The sequence below is a fragment of the Nycticebus coucang genome, chromosome 2, assembly GCF_027406575.1.
Source record: "Nycticebus coucang isolate mNycCou1 chromosome 2, mNycCou1.pri, whole genome shotgun sequence".
Classification (NCBI taxonomy): Eukaryota; Metazoa; Chordata; class Mammalia; order Primates; family Lorisidae; genus Nycticebus; species Nycticebus coucang.
Window position 1 is genome coordinate 182,294,566 of NC_069781.1, and position 22,612 is coordinate 182,317,177.

General features: G+C 51.5%; 1 protein-coding gene across 5 annotated transcripts; it reads right to left on the minus strand.

The window, feature by feature from the left end:
- Window positions 1-2,765: 2,765 nt before the first annotated feature.
- On the minus strand, window positions 2,766-16,465 carry MTHFSD (methenyltetrahydrofolate synthetase domain containing). Of its 5 annotated transcripts, none has more exons than XM_053554045.1 (8): window positions 16,314-16,465; window positions 13,252-13,355; window positions 12,031-12,144; window positions 11,026-11,139; window positions 9,415-9,505; window positions 9,110-9,222; window positions 8,751-8,876; window positions 2,766-5,080 (listed from the first exon to the last, which is right to left on the minus strand). In XM_053554045.1, exons 1-8 carry the CDS (start codon window positions 16,327-16,329, stop codon window positions 4,619-4,621), a joined length of 1,140 nt encoding a protein of 379 aa, XP_053410020.1. In that variant the 5' UTR covers window positions 16,330-16,465; the 3' UTR covers window positions 2,766-4,618. The 5 variants fall into 5 exon arrangements, with proteins under 5 accessions (XP_053410020.1, XP_053410019.1, XP_053410021.1 ...); XM_053554044.1 differs by lacking the exon at window positions 12,031-12,144 and adding an exon at window positions 11,885-11,998 and having other exon boundaries at window positions 2,770-5,080; XM_053554046.1 differs by having other exon boundaries at window positions 2,774-5,080; window positions 12,289-13,355; window positions 16,314-16,345.
- Between the last annotated feature and the right edge of the window lie 6,147 nt (window positions 16,466-22,612).

Sequence of the window (22,612 nt, forward strand, 5' to 3'; positions counted from 1 at the left end):
ATGAGGAAGAACCAGTGGTTCTGGACGTCCTTATTTCAAGGCTGATCACGGCTTTTCTCTTTTACCCGTGAAGAAAAGAGATTCAAACCATTCATTCACCCTGCTCGAACAGAAGCCATGTAGGGAGAGCTGCTGCGGAGTGTCAGCATGGACTCCTGGGGCCCCAAGGCCATCTCCCAGTGCACAATGGTGGGGGGAAGGGAGGGGCAGGTGCATTGCCCATGAAAAGCTGCCTGAGCCGAGCCAGCCCATCTGTCCTGCGGATCCCGAGCAGTGGGGGCTTGGAGCAAGGCGACCTGGCAGCAGGGGCTGGGCTGCACTCCGACGTGCCCTCTTCAGAATGTTAAAACTAACTGTGCGTCCTCTCCACTTCCCCTCCTTCTTAGTAGAAACAGCACTTACGGTGGGTGCCTGCTCCCAAGTCCCACAGAGAGGCCAAGGCCCTTCTAGGCTTTATCAGCTCACATGCAGGAGCAGCTGGACCCGCTGGCCGTATCCTACATGGCTGATGGCAAAAGGCTCTTTGTTACATCTGGCAGCGTTAAAAAGGATGATACCAAAAAACGATATAAAAGGGTCTGGTTCATTTTGCTACTTGGAGACCATTCTTCAGAGAGCTTGTCCTAGTGGGCTCACTTGGACCCCACACTGCTCAAAATCTGACACCTGAAGCGGGACCAAGGAATAATTCCTCCTTAAATCCAGGGTCTTGCTTAGGAGACCCTTATCTATCTCAACGTTATAAAATACTCTGTTATCTCCAGAGCCTTTTATGTTTAGATATTTAACTAGCTGCAATCTATTTTTATGCATAGCGTGATCCAGAAATTCGAGTTGCTTTTTTCACCCTTCAAAACAGCAGGCGGCAGCTCTCAGTCTCTGAAGCAGCAAATCCTTCCCCTCCCTAATTCCTCTGGGGCCCTCCACTCCCCCCCACTGTGGGGCTTCTCTCCCCTCCTCCTGACCCGCTGACTTGCAGACATGTCATTGCCCCGAGGCTTCAGAGGAGGTTTTGAATCCAGAAGGCACATCCACTTCCTTGTCATGGGGGTTCCTGGGCATTTACCATCCACCCTCCTCACACCCATGAGAAACACTCAGGGGGTCTTGCCTGTCAGGTTGGGGCTACCTTAGCACAGGGGATGGATATCCCCACATCAGACCCTTCCCTGGGAGCATAGCACGGTTCTCTCCTCAGACTGTCCCCTCTTTCAGGGAAGTTTTACCATTCTATCCATGTGAGCCCTGAACTGCCCGTCAGGGCCCCCCAAGTACTCGCCAGGTTTTGTAGCAGCTGCATTGGGAAGCGCGTGCTCACGCTCCGGGCGCTGCGTGGGAAGACACGGGTCTTCGCTATTCAGTCCAACCCTTCTTTAGCTGAAGCAAATTTGCCATGTAGTTATTTTTCCCTCCCTGTGCCCTCCTTTCTTCTCTGTGCTCTTCTGCACTGGTCTCAGAAGGAACCCCAGGCTTCATCTTCCCATTAGTTGCGTCTGTGTCTGCCGTGCCTTCGGCCCACGAGGAAGAGTCCTTCATTGTAGGATGTTTTCAATTTCTAAGAATTCCTTTCTGACCAGCCCATTCCCTTTTTCGTAGACTCAGGGCCCTCTAATCCCTTTATGGTCCCTGTACTAACATTTCCACAGAGGCTGTTTCCTCAAGTGCAGGTAAGGCCCAGACTGACCGGAGCTGGCGAAGCTCCCGTCCCAGGTGACAGCCCGTGTGGGGTGGAGTACTCAGGTCCCTGTGCCAGACAGCTGAGGCCAGACAGCACCTGGCCTCCTTTCTGAGCAGAAGCAGCTGCTCCTTCCTGGTTTCCAGGTGCTGGGCCTGAAGGGAGCTCCCTTCATACACCTGTCCCCAAGCTCACTCAGTGCCACTGGCGTTCCTGCCCATTTTCATCAGGTCTCAGCAACCATGACTACATTGTCACCTGGGAATTGGCTCCAGAGCTATCACTATGCCCCAGGATTCATTCCAGTCACAAGGATGTTAGAAGGGAACTCTGGGGTTGCCCCCCGGAGAGCTGTCCTTCCATCTGAGAGGCCAGCGGTGGCGTCTGTGGTGGCCAGCCCCACCTTCACAGACCTCCGGGAGGAGACCACTATGAGGCTCATTTACAGACGAGCAAATGGCAATTCCGGGAGAGGAAGCAGGTGCTGACCGCACTCGCTGCAGTGTGCCTGGCAGAGGGTGCCAGAGCCGAGCTGTGGGGTCCCGACGCACACACTGTCAGCCCAGCCGTTTTAAAACTGCAGAAGAAAGGCGGGAATAAGGACGGGGCAATGTCAAGGCTGCCTGAGTGGTACCCTTCTTTATACTTCTTATTTTGAAATTCTCTAGAACAAGTTTACTTTTACAAAAAAAAAAACAAAAAACAAAAAAGTCTAAGTGATGGTGACCAGTCTGCCTCACAAGAAACGGACTATTCAAACTGGCAAGGACTTCAGAAGCCAATGGATCTGACCCTTCTGTTCTAAAGAGGAGGAAGCCAAAACCTGGACAGGCATGTGCCTTGCCCATAGCACATGCCTGGGAGCAGAGCACAGAGGCGCCTGGGGCTCGGGGCCCTGGAGTCCAGTGCTCATTAGTGTTGAGTTCCAGGTGAGCTTTCCAGGCAGCGCACAGCTGCACCCTGCACACGGCTCTTCCCCACCCGCTGGCAACATCACCCGGCCATCCAGGAAGACACCAGGATGAGCTCGTTGACACTCAGTGTCCATCGCAGCCTGGCCTCGTGGGGTGACATGATCCCAGTGCTAACGAGACCTGAACGCTGGGTCACAGTGCACTGGCCTGCCCACTCATACTCTCCACGGCAGTCTTGAGAAGCCTCCCTCACAAGCCTCCCTGAGCCAGGATGGGGCAGTAGAAGGCAGGCCGGCTGATACATTTGGGGTGTTTATTGTTCAGACACTTGAATTTTAGTTTTTATTTTCTACAAATATAAAAATGATCAACTATTTCAGATTATCTGTATGTCAATATATCTGGATTATTCTGGCTATAGGAGACAGAAAACCTAAGTCATTTACTGACTGGTGTAACTCCACAGTCTGAGGGCTGAGCTCACGTCAGGCATGGCGGGACGCAGGAGTTCTAATGGCGGGACCGGGATCCAGCTTCTCCGTCTCTTAGCTCCAACAGACCCTTGCACAGAAAGCCCCGTTGTCAGGGCACTGCCCACTGTCTGCCAGGGGCTGCCCAGCTGCTCTCCTGGGGCTGCTGGCCTGATGGTGGCAAGTTAACAATCAAAAAGTAAATACAAAGCAAATGGAAGAATGATACAAACGCAAGATGGAAAAAATAGAGAAAACCCGGTGAGGAGGGAAGGGCAACCGGCCCGCGCCAGAGCCGGAGTTGGCCTCCGACCTTGAGCTGAGCCCCAAGTGACAAATGACACCAGCCCTGCTGTAGAGGCGACGGGTCAGGCCAAGTGGAGGGCCCAGGGGCAGGGGCCAGGTTTCTGTCCCCTCGTTTTGTTCACGGCAACTTGGAACAGAAATCTATTAAGTAAGCACATCTGTCTGAGACCAGATTTTCTTTCCGAAGTCTCCACAGTATTTTCATTATACAGCAGAGAGAAAACGCCCTTTCAAAGAGAAGGCTGAGTGTCCTGAGAATATTTTCTATAAAGTCATCCGAGGCCTGCCCTCTTGAGGCATAATGACATGCTTAAAATATACTCGGTAAAACCCTCTGGCTAAAATGTAAGACTTTCCAACGCATATACATTAGAGAAAAGTAAAATCTCCACTTAAGGCTTATTTTGACTTTCTGCCCAGGATCAACTGCAAAAGCACTTCTGTTGGAAAGGGTAGTTTAGCCCAAATCCAGCTGGCTTTTTAGAAACAGAGCATTTGGAGGGAAAGACCCAAAAAACAGACAGCGACCGGCACGTGAGCATGTGCATATCTGCACACAAGGCCATCTGGGACAAAGCTGGTCCCCAGAGCTCGTCCCATCCCCGGGACAAGCAGCCTCGACCCAAAGGATGACGCTGTCCACGGAGGCCAGGGTGCTGGGGATGCCACGCAGCAGGGAGGGTTGTGTCCACCATAGGCCCTCATCCCGGCGGTTCTTAATGAGAAGGCCAGGCTGTGCCAAGCGCTCTGTGTGCACAACTGGGCTGGGCTTGTGCAGTCTGGAATGCACGTTCCCTTCGGCTATGCCAGCAGGCCCCGAGCACAAGGCGCTTTTCTGGGCCCTGCCTGTGGTAACTGCCAGGGCTCTCTGGGGCGGGATTCTTCCTCCGCCTTCTCCTCTTAACCCCCCTCAGACCCGAACCCCCATCACCGTCTACTGTCACTTGCTCTCTGCACTCAGCCCCTCGGTCCTCAGACTGCTCTGCCCTCCAGAGAAACACAGACAGGCTCAAGGACCCAAAGGAGCCAGAACCTGACCGAGTAGGGATTTGTGGCCTCCCAGGTGTTATAGACCACAGTCAGCCTCCTCCTCCCGGGACAGCGTGGCCTTCACTGTGCTGTGACTTCCTGGGAAGGAGCAGCTTGGCCTCTTGCTCCATGGGGACCAGACTGACAGGTTGCTACACGTCACCTGGCGGTGGTGGTGAGGGTATCTGCACAGCACAGCTCTCTACCCGTGGCTGTCCTGCACGTCACTTGTCCCTTTGCTGCCTGGCCAGCGCCACCCTCAAAGTGTCAGTGCCCAGGTGCAGGGCCTGCAGGCAGGACAGGGCTTGCTGGGCCGTGGCTGGGTCCTGGTAGTGGAGGAAGGCCCTGCGCTGTGTTCCCTGCCAGGTGAGCCACAGTGGGGCTACCCCGAGTTCTCGGAGCTCCCTCTTCAGATCACTCACTCGGGCATCCCGGGGCAGGTTCCCGACATAGACATCAGCTGTGAGTGGGGCACCGTCCCCCTGCAGGGAGCCACGGGCTGCTCCCACAGCACCTGCTTCTGGCCCAGGCCCGTCTGGTGGTCTTCTTGGAAGAGCTCTCTGGTGGCTGCCGGGTTCCACAAGGTTCCAGAGCTCATCCTGAAGGGTGACGTCCTTCCCAGCCCGCTTCTCTCGTTCACGCAGCCTCCTCAGTACAGGGATTTTCTCCATCATCTCACAGTTGATCTGAAAGGTAAAGCAGTTCCAGCTACCCTCGGGAGGTCCAAAGCAGGGGTCCTCAAACTACGGCCCGCAGGCCACGTGAGGCAGTGTGATTGTATTTGTTCCCGTTTTGTTTTTTTACTTCAAAATAAGATAAGTACAGTGTGGATAGGAATTTGTTCATAGTTTTTTTTTAAACTATAGTCTGGCCCTCCAATGGTCTGAGGGATAGTGAACTGGCACCCTGTTTAAAAAGTTTGAGGACCTCTGGAAGGGACAGAGCTATGGCAGGGCACCTGCCACCCACACTCTCTCCAGACCTCGTGACTATCTGCCACGCTGCACAGATAGACTGGATACCACCTAATGGTCCAACTTGGCCCTTAGGGACGTGGGACTCCCATAGTCTTAAACAGAAGATGTCACCAATCTTTGGCTCTTAGACCACTGGTCCAACTTAAGAGAAACGTGGACTCAGCAGAGATCTCTGGCCATCTGCCCACAGCCACGGCAGCTACAGGAAGGGGCCGCTATTTTCCCAAGGGCCCAAGAGGTAGAAAAGCGAAGCAGAGACTCCCAGGCAAAGCCTCCTGCCAGAAGAGGCTCTGAGGGCTGCTAGCACTGGAGTTGTGTTATAGGTCCAATTTCCTTAATTAAGGAGTCACAAGCTGCCCAGAGACGGGCGTGCACATTCTGGCTTCTGGAGTCCACATGGCCTCTTTGGTAGTCAGCAAAGATGTGTTCACCCTACTCTCACGGGCAGCACAGCAGGGGGGTGAAAAGATGTGTGTGTGGTGATGAATCCCTCTACGTGGTCCCTCAGCTGTGGCTTCTTGGTGAGGAGCACAGGCTCTTGGGAGCCCAGGGCCACACGTCTGGACACCAACACATAAGCTGGCCTCTCCAAAGTATTCTTAAAACACACCTTTCCCCTCCATCTGTCTCATTCCAGCTCTCCAGAAAAAAGTAAAACAGTGAAGCAGGTATCTGCTGCCCAGGGCCAGCTCACCTGTGCCCTTGGTGACAGACCTGGCCTCCCCTGCAGAGAGTACACCCTGCCACTGTTTTCTAGGCGCTCACGTGGGTCTAGCAGGCAGCCACAGGTCTTGACAGGGAGTTCTGTTTCTCTATTGTCAGTGACTTATGGGACAGCACCCTGCCCAGGAAGGACACTGGACTGTGGCTGTGGCTCCTGACACTAGCCACCTCAGTCCACTCAGAGCTGAGGCTTCCAGGCAAGTGGCTGTTGACCCACATGTGGCCATTGGCAGAGAGGACGCCTGTCCCTAGGGGTTCAGATCACCTGAACTGGAAAAACTGCCCAGGAGTTCAGGGTCATGTCCAGCTTCAGAGCCTAGGTCTCTGGCATGCACTGGGGGTTCAGAGAGTTCTGTTTCTCGGATGGGGTGACTGAGGGAGGAGGGGCAGCACTGTGCATCCTATGGCTTGGATGTGGCCACATTACTTGAGTTCTGTGGGTCACTAGGTGAGGCAGATGTCCTAACATGGACAGGACCACAAGGACAAAGGAGGTGATATACCTTCCAGAAGGGGGAAGGGAAGGTGGGACCTCTCTTCCTGCCAGGAAGTTTTCAACAAGGGTACGGGTGGCCCTACCCCAGCCTGCCCAGCCTCCCCTTGCTGAGGGGAGACTGAGGAGGTATCAGCTGCCTGGAGGCTTCTGGGTAGCACCATGGTAGGCAGGGTCTAAGGGCCCGAGGGCCAGGTCTGTGTGTCTCTGTCCTCCTCCACTGACAGGCAGCCAAGGACCTGCCAGACGATGTGTGCAAGACCACATCTTGGCTCAGTGAGAACCCGGAGGGGCTGTCGTGATGATTCTGGCAGCAGCATAGGGAAAGAAGAGCAGTGCCCAGTATCCAGGCAGATCTCCCCCTTGCTGACAGCCCTCGCTCAGCTTTGTGATAAGGAAGGTGTGTGCTAAGCATTTCATACACTCTGCCTGCACCATCCCAGGAGGCCAGGCCTGGCCTGTCCACATTACAGACAAACTGGGGCCTGGTGAGCGTGCTGGGGTCACAGCAGAGCCACTGGGTGTTAAACCACACCTTCCAAGCCCAGCAGCACAGGCACGGCCCCCTGGGCAGTCTCAAAGCCATGAGGTTCATGCTGAGGAAAGGCCATCTGGACTCTGAAGGTTGCCCAGGGGACATGCTGTGTGATACAGCTGTGACTAGCCAGCTAGTTTCTACTGCCGGGCTAGGTGCTTGGGCAGGACTTTCACTTTTGCAAAAGGTGGGACGAAGGCCGGAGAATCAGATGCCAAACAACTGCTGTGTGGTAACGATGAGCAAAGCCCGTGACACCCTGTGCTGATCCCGCGGTCTCCACCTGGGAGACCTGGTGTGAAAGAGATAATATTCCAGATGTTCCAGTCCGCTGGGTGAGAGGCAAGTTTGGGATTCTGATACCTAAATGGTAATAAGTCTATCACTGAAATATCATGGAAATACATCAGTACTTGCCAAAAAATCAATTGGAAACAATATCATAACCCAGCACTGAACTATCCTCTTTCCTCACCCCAAATCTTTATTGGAATTTAGAGATTTTTTTCTTTCCCAGGAAATATGCATAAAACATTCACTTTGGCTGCATAGATAGCAAGGCCAGAACAAAACACCAGGGCCTGGGAACTCACTGGCATCACATGATCCATGGGAAGGGATGAGAAGTGGGAGGCAGAACCAAAAACAACAGGCCCCAAATGAGAAATGGGCCTTTAAAGTTTCAGACTCTTGCAGAGGCCTCATGGACAAGGCCCTCTTCCTGGAGGGTCTCAGTGGGCAGTGAGGCCCCGAGGCCCTGCACGCACAGAGGGTGGGGAGAAAACAACTCTTAAAACTGACACATTGGGGCAGTGCCTGTGGCTCAGTGAGTAGGGCACAGGCCCCATATACTAAGGGTGGCAGGTTCAAACCCGGCCCCGGCCAAATTGCAACAAAAAAATAGCCAGGCGTTGTGGAGGGCGCCTATAGTCCCAGCTACTCGGGAGGCTGAGGCAAGAGAATCTCCTAAGCCCAGGAGTTGGAGGTTGTTGTGAGCTGAGACGCCACGGCACTCTACCGAGGGCCATAAAGTGAGACTCTGTCTCTAAAAAAAACAAAAAAACAAAAAAAACTGACACACTGGGCTCAGCACCCACCGCACAGTGGTTATGGTGCCAGCCACATACACCAAGGCTGGCAGGTTTGAATCCGTCCCTGCCTGCTAAACAACAATGATAACTGCAACAAAAAATAGCCAGGCATTGTGGCAGGCACTGTAGTCCCAGCTACTTGGGAGGCTGAGGCAAGAGAAACACGTAGGCCCCAGAGTTTGAGGTTGCTGTGAGCTGTGACGCCACGGTACTCTACCGAGGGTGACACAGTGAGACTCTGTCTCAAAACAAACCTACAACAACAACAACAAAAACCTGACAAACTGTCAGTTTTGAGGCATTAGCCCCCCTCACCATGGGGTCATTCTTGCCACCCGCGGAGGTAGATCTGGAGCCCAGCTGCTCATCAGAACCCCCAGAGGTCTGTGACGCAACTGCTGGGACTGCCTGGAGGCCATGATTCAGGAGCAGAGCTGCTCAAAGGCTCCCCAGTGATTCCAAGCTGCAGCCATCCCAGGACGAGCAGCTGCCCGCAGGACCCCCTGGAAGAGGAGGTTGGCTCCAGGCCACACTCACCTTGGACCAGGTGATCCCTGTTGGCTTTGGGCGCTCACAGCCAGTGGTGATGACCCTGGTTGGAGTGAGGATGTAGTCCACCGTGAGGTCATGACTCTCCAGGAGCTCATCAGGAATGTCCATGACCTGGTCCAACAGAAGGGGGTAAAGCGGCTACTCTGCTCGGCCAAGCACAGGGCCAGTTACAGAAGCACCCCCAAGTCCACTCTGGGGCTGAGACTTGGCTGCCGTGCCACTAGCAAGCCCAGCCCTCGCCTGTCAACATGACTCAGGGTACTGCACGGTGCCCAGACAGACGAGTCTCTCCCCTCATGCTCTCAGAGGAGCCTGGCAGTGCTCAGCCCATTCACAGGAAGCACCTGGCAGTCGTGGACAATGGTGACCACTGGTGTCTCCTTGCGGACAGCTCCCATGGACACCATCATGGCATATTCGAGATCAGCATAACCTTCTCCCTTCCCGATTCTCCAGCCTGAGAGACAACATCAAGAATGAGGACCCTGTGGGTTTGGGGCATCTCCTGCAGGGGCTTTGGAAATGAGGCACATGTCTGGGAAGCAGAAATGACCACCAAGGTTCAAAAGGCAGACAACAGCCTGCCCAGCAGGAGGGACGTCCCTTTAGGAGTGGTTGCCCTGGCTCAGAGTTCCTATTCTGATCTTACCTTTCTCAGAAACAGCAACGGATCCCACCACCACCAGCTCCACGAGGGCCGTGGAGTCCAAGCCCACGGGAACGCTGTGGTTCCTCACACCCTACGGACAGAGAGACGGCTCAATGGTGCTACCTGCAACTGCTTCCTTGCTTCCCATTTCACGAGCAGAGCGTTCAGGGTCTGAATCAACACAGGCATACACAGCATGGCGGACCTGGGGTTTCGAGAGAACCAGAGCTCCAGAAACCACTTTAGGGTCTATGTCCCAGGATTTCCTTGCTGGGAAGGTGGCCAGGGGAACTGAGAGCACAAATTCCCAGGCCGATCAGTTCATAATATTTAGCACATTGTTTTCCCCCATAAGGCAGACAGAGAGCAGAGCAGTTAAAACCCAGGCGGGGGAGCTGCAGGGACCTGGGTTCAGCCCCTTAGTTGCAGGGGCCTGGGCAGGTCAAAGCTCTCTGAGCCTCAGTTTCATCACCTGCAAGGCAGGGACATCACCTCTGCCTCACTAGAATGGTGTGGGGACTAAGTGAAGTGATGGAAGTTGTGCATTCAGTTGTGCATACGATGTGGTCAGTAAATGTTGTCACAGATTTATTTAATATAAAACACTGGAGTCCAGGGTGGCGCCTGTGGCTCAGTGAGTAGGACGCCGGCCCCACAACCGAGGGTGGTGAGTTCAAACCCAGCCCCAGCCAAACTGCAACAACAACAACAACAACAACAACAACAACAAAATAGCCGGGAGTTGTGGCGGGTGCCTGTAGTTCCAGCTACTTGGGAGGCTGAGGCAAGAGAATCGCCTAAACCCAGAAGTTGGAGGTTGCTGTGAGCTGTGATGCCATGGCACTCTACCGAGGGTGATAAAGTGACTCTGTCTCTAAAAAAAAACAAAAAACAAAAAACACTGGAGGCCTTTCTCTTCATGTCAACACATCACTTCTAAAAAATTACTTATTTAACTAAAATGCACCAAAAGAATATCCATTTATCCTACCTACTGGAGGCCTGGGTTTAAGAGCAGGCAGGCCGAGCAGGTTCATGGCTCTGTGATTCTTGTAAACTACAAGTAAATCCAGGGAAAAAGTCGCTTTGTCCCATATCCACAGCAGCCAATTATCCCATGTGCTACTGGGCCTTCTGCCAGCACAGGGATAGGACGAGCCCACACAGGTCAGTGCACAAGGTTACCTGAGGTCTCCCAGTAGTCACAGCACAGTTGTTGGTCCGTGCCTGCCCACGGGAAAGCCTGTGTTCTTTTTTATTTTGCAGTTTTTGGCAGGGGCTGAGTTTGAACCCACCACCTCAGGCATATGGGGCCAGCACCCTACTCCCTTGAGCTATAGGCACTGCCCAAAGCCTGTGTTCTTAATCTTGTGGTGGCCGTGGGGCGGGTACCCACTGACCACAGGGGGCCTGTGGTTTGCACTCAGGAACAGACTCTGGGCTCACAGCTTTTCTACCAGCTCTCTTAAGAACAAAGTTGCCAAACACTTTAATAATATCTCTCTGTTCATCTGGCTGTGCAGAATTAACTCCATGATGTTATTTTACACTATTCAAAGGCATCAGAATTCTCAGCAGAGAACAGGTCTTTCCTCGGTGAATGACACTTGCCTGGGAGGTGGCACATTTTCTCAAGGTGTCTTTACTCGCCCCAGGGGGTGGTGTGATCTTATTAAACAGCCCCGTTCTCAGTCGTGGCGTTGGAACCAACAACGTTTTTTTACTCTATTAGACAAAAGACAATCAATAAGTTACATGATTCAGTTTTTACCCAGGACTTCCTTGTATACGTTTTTACCATTTCGGGAAGGGAAACAAGTTGCTACCATCTGCATTTCCTTGGTATGTGCCCAGGAAATTATTTGTTTGCAAACTTGATTGAAAATGTATGTGGGTCAAATTTACTTAAAACTACTTTGCATCCCCTCATCCCCCACTATGAAGGGTGGGTGATTCTTGCTGATTCTACTTTACCTTCTATTCAGAATCAGTACAGGTAAAAATCCATAATGCAGCTCATTCTGGGCAGAGAAACAAGGCTTTTTTACCTGCTTCCCAGGGATTCTTAAACCCACTGAGGTTTCCCCAAACCCTTGAGAAGCCTGCAAGTGCCAGAGGACAGCCACACTCTTTAGCACACCTGCATCAACTGGCAATGCGGGACATCCTGTTTTAGCTCCCACTCCTCCACCCCAGAACACCACGGGTTCTGCCTGGGTTCCTCTCCCCATGCTGGTGCCTGAACATCCTCTCCGTCCGTAAACACAGAACATTCAGGACCTCTAACTGACTGAATGCCAAACAACTGAAAGGCTCTGCACTGTTCTCAGAAAAAAACTGCAAGGGCACATCCTGTGTGGGAGGGGGTCAGAAGCACTGACTTTTTGAATAAAGGGTGGCATACTTTGACCAGCCACCTGGAGAAGTTTCCCCTTGGTGGCCAGGTCTGGGCTCAGGGAAGCATAATTACCTGCAGGGCCAGCAATCGAACACCTTCCAGCGGCTTATCAGGGTCCACTTTAACTTCCTGCGCTCTGGCAAAAACTTCTAGGTCTTTGAGGTTTTGGCAAGCCAGATAAGACCCCTAGTTAGGTAAACGGACAGAGGTGCACTTACTTCAAGGACGAAGAAGCGGGCGTTTTTCTGGGGAGCATCAGGATTTACTTTAATAGTTCTGGCCATTTGGAAGGCCTGCAAGCGCAGGAGGTGCTCGGCAGCACGAGGGGCACCCTGTTTCAAATGCAATCACGGGTTATAGAGGGGACAAGGGGCTCTCAGGCTGACTGCCGTCAAGCAGCTTGGCTCAGAATCTCACCCCGACAGGAAGGGGACACAAATTCTAAGATGGGAACTGAGAGTCACCCGCAGAAATACCTGAGAACATTGTCAGGGTAGACAGGGAATTGAAAAACGTGGCCTAGCCCCAGTTTAGTGTTTGCTGAAACAAAACCTATATTCCAAAAAGAACAAAGTGTTAAATACAGAATTTGATGAATTTCCACAAAGTGAGCAGAGCACTGAAATCAAGAAAAAGCACAGCCTGGGAACCCTGCCCGCCCTCCATGATTCTGCACGTTCCTCATCTTTCTCCCTGTATTTCATGCTCCTCTCCTTAAAGGAGAGCTTTTCAAAGGGACCAGGACGACCTCGAGACTGGCTCAGTGGAGAAGCAGAGAAGGGCTGGGGGTTGCAGTGCAGGGAAAGCCCAGTCAAGCCCGAGGATGGGTAACAAGTGGCCAAAGGCGCATTTGGAAAAGGGCTTTCTTCTTCTCCTTCTCTCAGAAAACCTGCAAGCTGAAGATTATAAACTGTGACACTGTCTGCTTCAGGCAAGTCTTTCTCTGTCAACAGTCTTATAAACAGGCATCCTTGCTCATCTTGCCTTTGAGCAGCTGGGCAACTGAGGCCCAGAGTGGGCAGAGACCGGCAGGTGCTCATCCCCTTCTGGAGACGCCACAGTGGGGCTTCCCTCTCAGAGCATGATCACTCCACATTGGACTACAGGGAGGCCAATATGGTGAAAGGCCTGCTTCCAGCAAGGATAAATACTTGACTTTGTATCAAACAGAAAACAGTGGCCTGAGCACTACTTTCCTGGGAGGACATGAGCTTCTTGCCCAGCACCAAGAAGTAGGAGGTTGGAACGAAGGGTGAGTAACTCAGCGAGGGATGTCTCTAATGGCTAAGGGTGCCCTGGCCAGGTTTGAAGCACACACCACTGCTCACTGTTCACAGCATTGTAATCCACTATGAAGCAGGAGGGAACCGTATGAACTGAAGTTGTTCATTTAGGAATATCCTGTTTTCCTTTGAAGTACTCCAGGGCTGCCTTAGTACCTTAAAGTTGGGAATCCTGTGATGGACAGGTCGGGGAAAGTCAGCTAAATTTTGAGATTCCATGTAGTCCCAAATTTGCACACGAATGTCCTGTTTAGAGATACCTATCGAGACAAAGAGTTGTGACATATTAATAAGAAGGAATTCCACAGTGCATGCGGTCTCTGACCACGCCCTATGCCAGTGTCTGCCACCAGGCCAGACCACAGCAATGCGGTGCTCATCTCTACACCACAAAATCAGGGTTAATGCTCTTTTACCCCATGAGAAACTATTCAAGTCCCAAAACAGTAAATTAAATAACCCAAGTATTTACTCCAGTTCTACTAGCCTTACAGTAGCAGAATGAAATGCAAACCACACTAATAACCAAGCATTTCTAGAGCCCTCACCTGGACACACCAGTTCTGTTGAGCAGCGGTGAAACTATAATCTGTCTACTCAGCCTTAATCTAACTATGATCTAGGATTAGTTTAATCTTGCTGTAAGTCAAATAAGCTTGTCTTAAAACTAAGTGACCTGTAAGCCAGCCTTTTGGATTTTTGGATTCCCAACTACAATTCCCTTTAGTAGGTGGAATCTTTTTTTTTTTTTTTTTGCAGTTTTTGTTTGGGGCTGGGCTTGAACCTGCCACCTCCGGCATATGGGGCCGGCGCCCTACTCCTATGAGCCACAGACACTGCCCTAGTAGGTGAAATCTTTAATTCTCTATCCAAGTTTCCAAATGCATCATTAGGCAACAAATACACTTTGCTTATTTGATGGGGGCAGCACAGACAAAGCCTGTATTAGCTATGCGTTCTTCTTGGAGAAACATAAAAACTAGTTTCCCACTAAGTAGGAGAAACATAAAACCAGCACATTCATAGGGATGCATTTTAAAATATTTACTGAATTTTTGGTTTTGTTGGTCTGGGAATATTCCTGCACTTGTATAGAAGCTTATTTCAAATCGCTCTGTCTACCATGTGATGTACTTTTCTAACAACACGGTATGTGGCCAGTACTGTGAATTAACCAAGGATTTCATGTGTGGAAATCTCACTCAGTAGAATACTCAGTACTGGTGACAGAGTCAGCGTCCAGAAGTAACTTCAGTAAAAAGGAAGGGGGCACTGTTTAATCCAGGACATCTGAAAGTCTCCACAGGGATAAGGGAGATGCTTAGGGGATGGGCAACCCTGAAGCTGGAAGGGACAAGCTCAGTTTTTGTCAGAGAACCTAAACCACATTCACCATGAATAGATGCACCCAGATTATGAACCTGAGATTCTGCACAATGGTGGGCAGTCAGTTGGATTCCGACCTTTAGCTATTGATGTTTCCCCTCCCACTGTGTACTAATGTTGTAAAACTCCACGTGCAGTTCTAAGGCATGAGGGCTGCCCTGACTCCTGCATCCAAGGCCCCTCACAGCAAGGCCCTAGAGCCTCCCAGAGCCCATTCAGGACACTTCTGGTGCTTCTTGAACCACTTGAGACATTAAAAGTGCAGATGCAGGTAAGCTTAGAAAGCATACATCTCTAAAGACGAAGGCTGAGATTCCACTGCTGTCAGCCTAGGTAGGGCCACACCTCGGAGACACCATAGACTGAGCCTCACAGTTTCTACCACTTGGCTTGTTCTTTCCGTCTGGGAGCTTGGCACATGCTGGTCATCACAACAAAGTGCTCCACTTCCTGTTTCTGTGGCTCTCCATGGCCTGGTTTCAGCTCCACGAAGTCTGTTCTCAAGATGAGTTGGGAGCTTCCCTCCACACTGCTGACCCTCTGCTGATCCCTCCTGTCACGCTGTGTATTGGACAAGCGCCTGCATGCAAAGGCCCAGTTGACCATCTCAGCCTCATCTCCCGTCTCTCTTGACTTCAGATCCCCAAGGTGGCTCACACACTGTTGTTCCCTGGCCCCAACACACCTGCCTACCTCCCTTTCCCTTTGGGTCTGGCTTAGATGCCACCTCCCCCAGGAAGCACTCCCTGAGTGCTCAGTCTCAGGCAGGTGCCCTATCTTTAGGGACCCAGAGTATCTCACTGCTTTTTTTTTTTCAAATAAAATTGTACATTGGTACAATTATCATAATGTTTTACATGTTTCACTTTCACTAACAACCCAGAGGACCTAGATTATCCCCAATATTGTGCAAGATACTGAGTGGGTCGCAAGAAATGTAGAGGCTGTGGCCCCTGATCTGAAGAATCACATTTATAAAGCAATGGGCTAACTGGGGAGGCAGGGTAGGGGGATGTGAGAAAAAAAAATAAAAAAAACCTTGCCCATGGAAGGTTATAAACACATGGGAAATGATTAGAGTAATAAAGAGAGACTCGTATTCACGTGTATAATGCCTCAATTCTGTTCTGTAATTGTCTGTTGCTCCTCCAGTGGGGCCTATCAGGTCAGCTTGCATCTCACTGATGCTTCCATCTCCAGCCCCAGCTCAGTCCTAGCCCAGGCAGGCATCCCCAAGGGTCACTATTTACTATTACTGCTCCACGGCACTATTGTCACCTGGTTACTGTTGTTCACACGCTGCGCATGTAGTGAGGGTGGGAGATCCGTTCGCTCGCAGTTGTGGTGCCCAGATCTAACAGACCGTGCACCCCTGAGCATTAGTAGTGTCGGGCCCATCTTTGCCAGGTAATTCCACAATCATACATTATCCAGGCTCCTTCTTCCCCACTAGAGGGTGATCTTCTGCAGGCCGGAGGCTCCTTAATGCACAAATCAGGGCTTCGGATGGCGATCTACAACAGCATTTGCTGAGGCGACAGCGACTATGCACCCCTTGCGCATAGGTTAAACTGCCTTCCATTCCTGCCCCTGCCACCAGCAAGAGCCTCCGTTTCCCCCGATCTCTCGGAGCCCAGGGGATCCACATGCTCAGCAGATGGCCCTCCTGGCTTTTCTTCCTATTAACTTTATTCTCCCTATGTCTTTACCGGGAATCTGAGTCCGAACCTGCCGCCCACTCGACCCTGAACCCCACCCAGGTCCCCCCGAACCCCTTGCTGGTCCCAGGACCCGCCCCCAGCCAGCCTCGCCAGCCCAATCGCGCCTCTCACCCGCCCTTGGCTCCATGGCGACGCCGTCACTGCGCGATGCCTTCCGGGGCGGAGTCTGGCGCAGAGTGACGTCACTACCCTGAGCCTGAGCCCTGGCGGGGCCGGGGCACGCATGCGCGTGCGGTACGGCGGCGAGGTCGCAAGGTTCCGAGCTGGTGGTGGCCGGCTTCTCTCGTGGGTCTTTAGCCTGTTCGGTGACCAAGTTCTCACAGGCGTTTTGCCAAGCCGCGGGGTTACTGAAGTGAACAAGTTCTTAGCCCCTCAGATCCCATTTCCGATTCAGATACACCCCGCCTCGTCTTCCAGTTCCGAGGGGCAGCCGCCTCCTGCAGAAGTGGCCTGGTTGCTCCTCCAGAACGCGCCTCCTCGAGACTCTGCAGACACTCGGGTGCGCACGCTCAGCCCAGCGCTGCTTTAGTGTCTGGCAGATGGAGTGACTGGGCCAGCCCAGGCCCTGGGTGACTCCTGGGCGGGTTGGAGGCCACCCTTCCAGAAGCACCCTTGAGATTCTTACCTTGACCTCTGTCCTCCTCGAGAATGAAGGAACGTGGCAGGCAGCGTCTGCTTTTCTACATCGCTCCATCTAAGGGCCAGAAAAGTCCTCCCAGGCTCCAGTCTGGCTGGAAAGAAAATGAGGACGGACAGTTTGGCTGATCACTTATTAAGAATATGACATCTCCCCCCCAACGCACATACAAACGGGGGGGACCAGTCCACTAGAAACCACTCCCTTAAGAGCACATCATAAGTACGCAAAAAGTGGTTGCTACCTTTAAAAATTACAGGTTGTATGTCCAATTCTTCATAAAATCCTCACCACAAACTTGTGAAACAGACAAAAGCATTTAATGCCTACTTTGCAGGTACAGACCGGAAAATGAGGTTTGGGTGTTTGAGCTTAGCGCCTTAGAAGTCATATTTAAATATAATTTCCACAGCAGCCCTTAGAGGCCCTCACCACAGGTGTTCTACAGAGAAGGAAACAGACTCAAAAGAGCCTACCTGAAGGAGCAGAGGCGTGTTGTAACCCCCATGTGCATAACTGCAAATCTTGGGGTGATCCCCACACGATTAACTGCAAATTTGGGGGCTCCTCATCCCAACTCTCCATTCCTAGGTGGTGCCTGCTGCATCAGTGCATAGAAGCATTAAGGATGAGGGTGGTCCTGTTTTTCACCAGACTCCTAAAGGGGGTGTAAAGCATCACTCTGGAGGTTATAAAATCCGTTCCCACTTTCAGGAAACAATAGATCTGAGGAGAGGGTTTTAGTAAGTAGACTTTCCCAGCAGCAGAAATGTCTGTAGGATTCAGTTAGCCACCTCTGTTCAAGACAGATATTCCAAGTCCCTCAGGTGGACAGGCCAGATGGTAAGGAGATGGCAGGGACAATCCGACAGTGGGAATTTTAGAGAGCAGGTGGTGTGAGAAAGGACATTCCCTTCAGCTCCTTCACATCATGTTTTCAATTTGAAGTGCTCTGAAAAGCCTGGTATTTAAAATAATAAAAGAAATTGACTGGACTGTGTTATAAAAGGAAGATAAGTTTAGGGGTGGGGAACCTGCAGCCTTGGGGCCACCTGTGGCCTTCTGGATCCTTGAGTATGGCCTGTTGAATCCAAATTTGAAGGAACAATTTTTTTTTTATTAAAAGAGGTATAGCAAAGAAAGATAAAGATTTTATTGCCGGGTGGCGCCTGTGGCTCAACGGGTAGGGCGCCGGTCCCATATGCTGGAGGTGGCGGGTTCAAGCCCAGCCCTGGCCAAAAATAAAAAAAAAAAAAAAAAAGATTTTATTGCCTCCTCTGGTGCTTAAAAAAGAACAATTTTGAAATCAGAAGGCTGCAGTGTCCCCAGGGTGGAGTCCCAGAAGCATCTGGGGAGAGGCTTGACTCTCACTGGACCTCATCTCTCAACACTTGCCTCCACATATTTAAATTTGAACCTCTTGAAGGTTTCTTTTTTTTAATAGACTTTGTTGTTTAGAGCAGTTTTAGTTCACAGCAAAATGGAACAGAAAGCACAGAGGGTTCCCACGAGTGCCAGTCTCCCATTGGCCTCACCCCCCAGCAGAATGGCTCATGTGTTACCATCAGTGAACTTCCCTGCTACAATGTGTCACGCAAAGTCCACAGCCAACATTCCGGTTCCATCTTTCTGTTAGACTTTAGGCAGGTTTTGACAATGCTTACTGGCACTGAAGTTTCACACAGAGTACTTCTCTGCCCTACAAACCCTCTGTGCTCCCTCCCTCCTCCAGGCACCCGGCATCCGCTGATCCTTTTACTTCCTCCATAGTTTTGCCTTTTCTAGAACGTCATATACTTGGAATCATACAATATGTTGCCTTGTCAGACTAGCTTCTTGCACTTAGTAACATGCACGGTAAGCTTCCTTCCTGTCTTTTCATGGCTTGACCGCTCACTTCTTTTCTGCCTTGTCTGGATGGACCACAGTTTATCCTCTCATCTCCTGAAGGCCATCCTGGTTGCCCCTAAGGCAATTATGAATAAAACTTTTATAAACATCCGTGTGCAAGTTTGCCCGAGGATTTTAAAGCTTGTGGCAGACACTTCCTGATGAATTCTCACCTCTTCTTTAGAACCTGGCCAGAATGTGGCGAAAGAAGTTTGACTGTGTGAAGAGTTTGGCTGCGGATCTTCAAGCTGTGTGACATTGGGTAAATCAAACCACCTCTCTGAGCTTCAGCCTCCTGTGAAGTGTGGGGAAGTGATTCCTCCACCAGAGTGGGTGAGAGGCTGGCAGGGCTGGGTGGGGCCTGCAGAGATGGTGCACAGCGATCCTGTAGATGGACGAGAGGAGGCAGATGTTGAGAGATGAGGTCCAACGTGAGTCAAGCTGCTCCCCAGGCACTGCTGGGACTGCAGCACTTCCGGGCCCTGTGCTTTGCAGGCCTGGGCTGAACATAGGCCCACATTCTGCCTTCTCCTGCCTGGCCCTTCCCTGTATCACACTCACAAACACATACAGCTCCAGAAGTGCTAAAAAGAGAAAAACCCTGGGCAGTTCTAATAAGAATCAAGGTTGGTTCCCGAGAAGCTAGAACGTTCCCTGTCACCTTCAGGCTCCTCGGTCGACTCTGTCTGCGTGTGGTTATGTGGTCTCTCCCTTCCTGCCAGCACCACCTGGAGCTGGCCTGTTGCTGGAGAATGTCCTTTGGCAAAAGTAGGATGCCTGGTTCTTGCTGCCACCACTCAGGCCCAGGGGACGTCATCCTGCCTCTTCTCCTCTTCCTCCCTTCTCAGCTCGCCCTCTATCCTGCCCTCCGTCTCCCTGAACCCCCCTGCATTCTTCCTGTGGTGTCTTTCTGCCTTCCCATTTCCTCCTAGCAGAGCGTGGACGTCTTACCTGAGCAGTCAAGCCCATGCTGGATGCCCAGCTCCACGCCAGCTTCATCTCTCAGCTGAGCTGCGTCCCCTCCACCTCCGAAGGTGACTCTGCCTGTCTCCTGGCGGGTTTGCTTTGTGTTTTTTCCATCCCAGAAGTGCCCCCTGACACAATGTTTTTGAACATGGCAGTTTAAAAATCCTACCCCACCCAAAATGAACCCCAGTGTAAACGATGGACTCTAGGTGATGACAGAGTGTCCACATCAGTTTCTAGATTGTAACCAAAGTCCCCTCTGGTGGGGGTGTTGGTAATGGAGGACACTGCCATGTGTGGGGACAGTGGGCCGCAAGGAAATCTCAGCAACTTCTACTCATTTTTTCTGTGAACCTAAACTGCTGAAAAAGTGGATTACATATAGTTTATTTAAAAAAAAAAATCCTAACCCCACTGGCCTGTGGACCCACAGAAAAAAGGGTGGGGCTTCAACAAAGTGCTCTAACAGGGCGGGGCGTCCATAGACACAGTGCAAGGCAACCGAAAGAGAGGGGAACATGAAGACCTGTGACTTCAAGGCAAAAGAAGGGAAACCTGCAAACGACTGTCTGTATTGGAAGTTGGAGGGCTGAAGGGAGGGTTGGGTGCCTTGAAGCCTCAGATGAAACAAATGCTAACTTAAAATCGGCTGTGCCCAGTGTGTGGCCCCTGCCCCACACAGTTAACCTGGAACGATTTGGGTCATGTTTAAATTGTTCCCTTGCACATGGGAACCAGCCAATTTCTTCAAAGTAAACTTCTTACCGTCTTTAAATTCAGAGCACAAGGCCAGTTGACACTGCCAGATAAAGCAGGAAAGCCTTTTCTCTCCCTTCCTTCCTTCCTTTTTTTTTTTGAGATACATTGTAACTACTAGACAAAATGAAGTTGAGGCCATGGTCTCTTGCCGCGCTTTCTAACCATCCACGTAATTCCTTCTGTATTTCGGGCTGTGAGCAATCTGTCAGTGCCTCCCATATCTGCAGACATACCACACAGAGACAGGTGAACTCTTTCTCCTTTTATGGGGAACTCTAATAAGACATAGTCAGTTGAAGTTGCATAATAATAATAAATATGGGCGGCGCCTGTGGCTCAGTGAGTAGGGCGCCAGCCCCATATGCCGAGGGTGGCGGGTTCAAACCCAGCCCCGGCCAAACTGCAACAAAAAAATAGCTGGGCGTTGTGGCAGGCGCTTGTAGTCCCAGATGCTCGGGAGGCTGAGGCAAGAGAATCGCATAGGCCCAAGAGTTAGAGGTTGCTGTGAGCCGTGTGATGCTACGGCACTCTACCCGAGGGCGGTACAGTGAGACTCTGTCTCTACAAATAAAAATAATAATAATAATAATAATAAATGTAAGATTGTTTTAGAAGCTAGTAATTAAAGAAGTGTTTGAATCTTGCCTTTCCCCCAAAATTCACATTGGACAGATTAAATGTAGGTTTTCCGCTCAAGATTCAATCTCACATAAACAGTGAGTATTTCTTTTAGTATAAGTGAAGTCCTATGTAGTCTGTGGGCATCTTTGCTTTTATTTGCTAAATCTGGCAACTCAGAGTCTCAAGGAGAAAGAGAGACCTTTGAGTACAAAGTCTGTCTTCTGGGTTTCAAGGCCCAGCTTGATTGCCAGCTTTTCCGAGAAGCAGAGACGGCTGCTCCTCCCCTTTGTGAATCAGCCTGGCTTGCTGGCACAGCCCTCTCTCCCTGCATGGCAGTTGTGTGGCAGGGACATGCCTGTGCTGGAGGGCTGAAGCCCAGGTCTGCAGCTCACCAGCCCTGTGAGGGAGGTCTCTCTGCCTCAGTCTTCATTTACAAAGAGAAGAAAGAGCACTCCTGGGATCCATGTCTCCACCCAGGGAGGATTCAATGGTGGATCACCTGCGGCCATGCTTCCAACAGTGCCTGGAACTCAGCAGGGGCTCTGTGTATGTTTGCCTGAAATAAAAGTTCCAGCCTGCCGGTGTGGAAGCAGGGAGCATCGATGCTTCTTCCCTATTCCTTTTGTAGAACATGCCTAAAATAAGCACCAGTAAGTGCTTGAATTGAATTCTGGAGGTGAGTCTCTACATGAGAGACAAGACGTGTGGTTACAGCAGTGGGGAGGCATGGGGTGTCTCTGAAGCCCCAAGTGGCATCCACTAGTTCAGTTTATAATGAGGAGGGTGGGGCTGTGTCAAGCAGCCTGGCAGGGCTCAGGATGACCAGGTCCCTGCCTGCTCCCCCCTCGGTATGGGGGGACAATTAAGATCCCACCAGGCAGGGTGGTCAGGTGAATCTAAACTGATTAAAATAAAGGCTGCCAAATGCAGCCTATTATAAAATAATCCTACCCCCAACCGGCCTGTGGATCTGCAGAAGGAAAGGGTGGGGCTTCAACAAACTGCTCTAACAGGCCACTGAGAAACTGAAACTTCAGGGTAGGGCTGGGGGGGGTGGATAGGTGGGTGAATGGAGGAGAGAGCAGAGGCCTGGGAGTAGGGACCCACCAAAGGGCACGGAAAGTGTAAAGGCCCCGTTCTGGGTCCAGGCAGGTGCCTGTGGGCACAGGTTGGGGCTTTATGGGCTCCTAAGGTGGAGAGCACTGAGTGCCATGCTGGGTTCATTCCCCTGGGGAGGGATGCTCTGTGCTCTTGGCTTTTCTAGTCCTTCAAAGGTCTCCTGGGGCCTCACTCAGGTATGGTCACTGTGAGACCCTGGCCTTAGGCCCAGGGTCACTTTGAGGCTGGCCCCAGATGGTCAATTCTGAGCCTGGCTTATTCCCTAGGACTAAGAACCTCCACCCACGGGCTGCAAATTCAGTGACAATCGAAACCTCCTCAGCTCTTCCCTCCCTTCCCTTGTCCAAACATCAAGTCCTGTCCGGCCTCCCAGGGGGCAGTCCACTTTTGCAGCTTCCTATTCACCCTGCAAGATTAA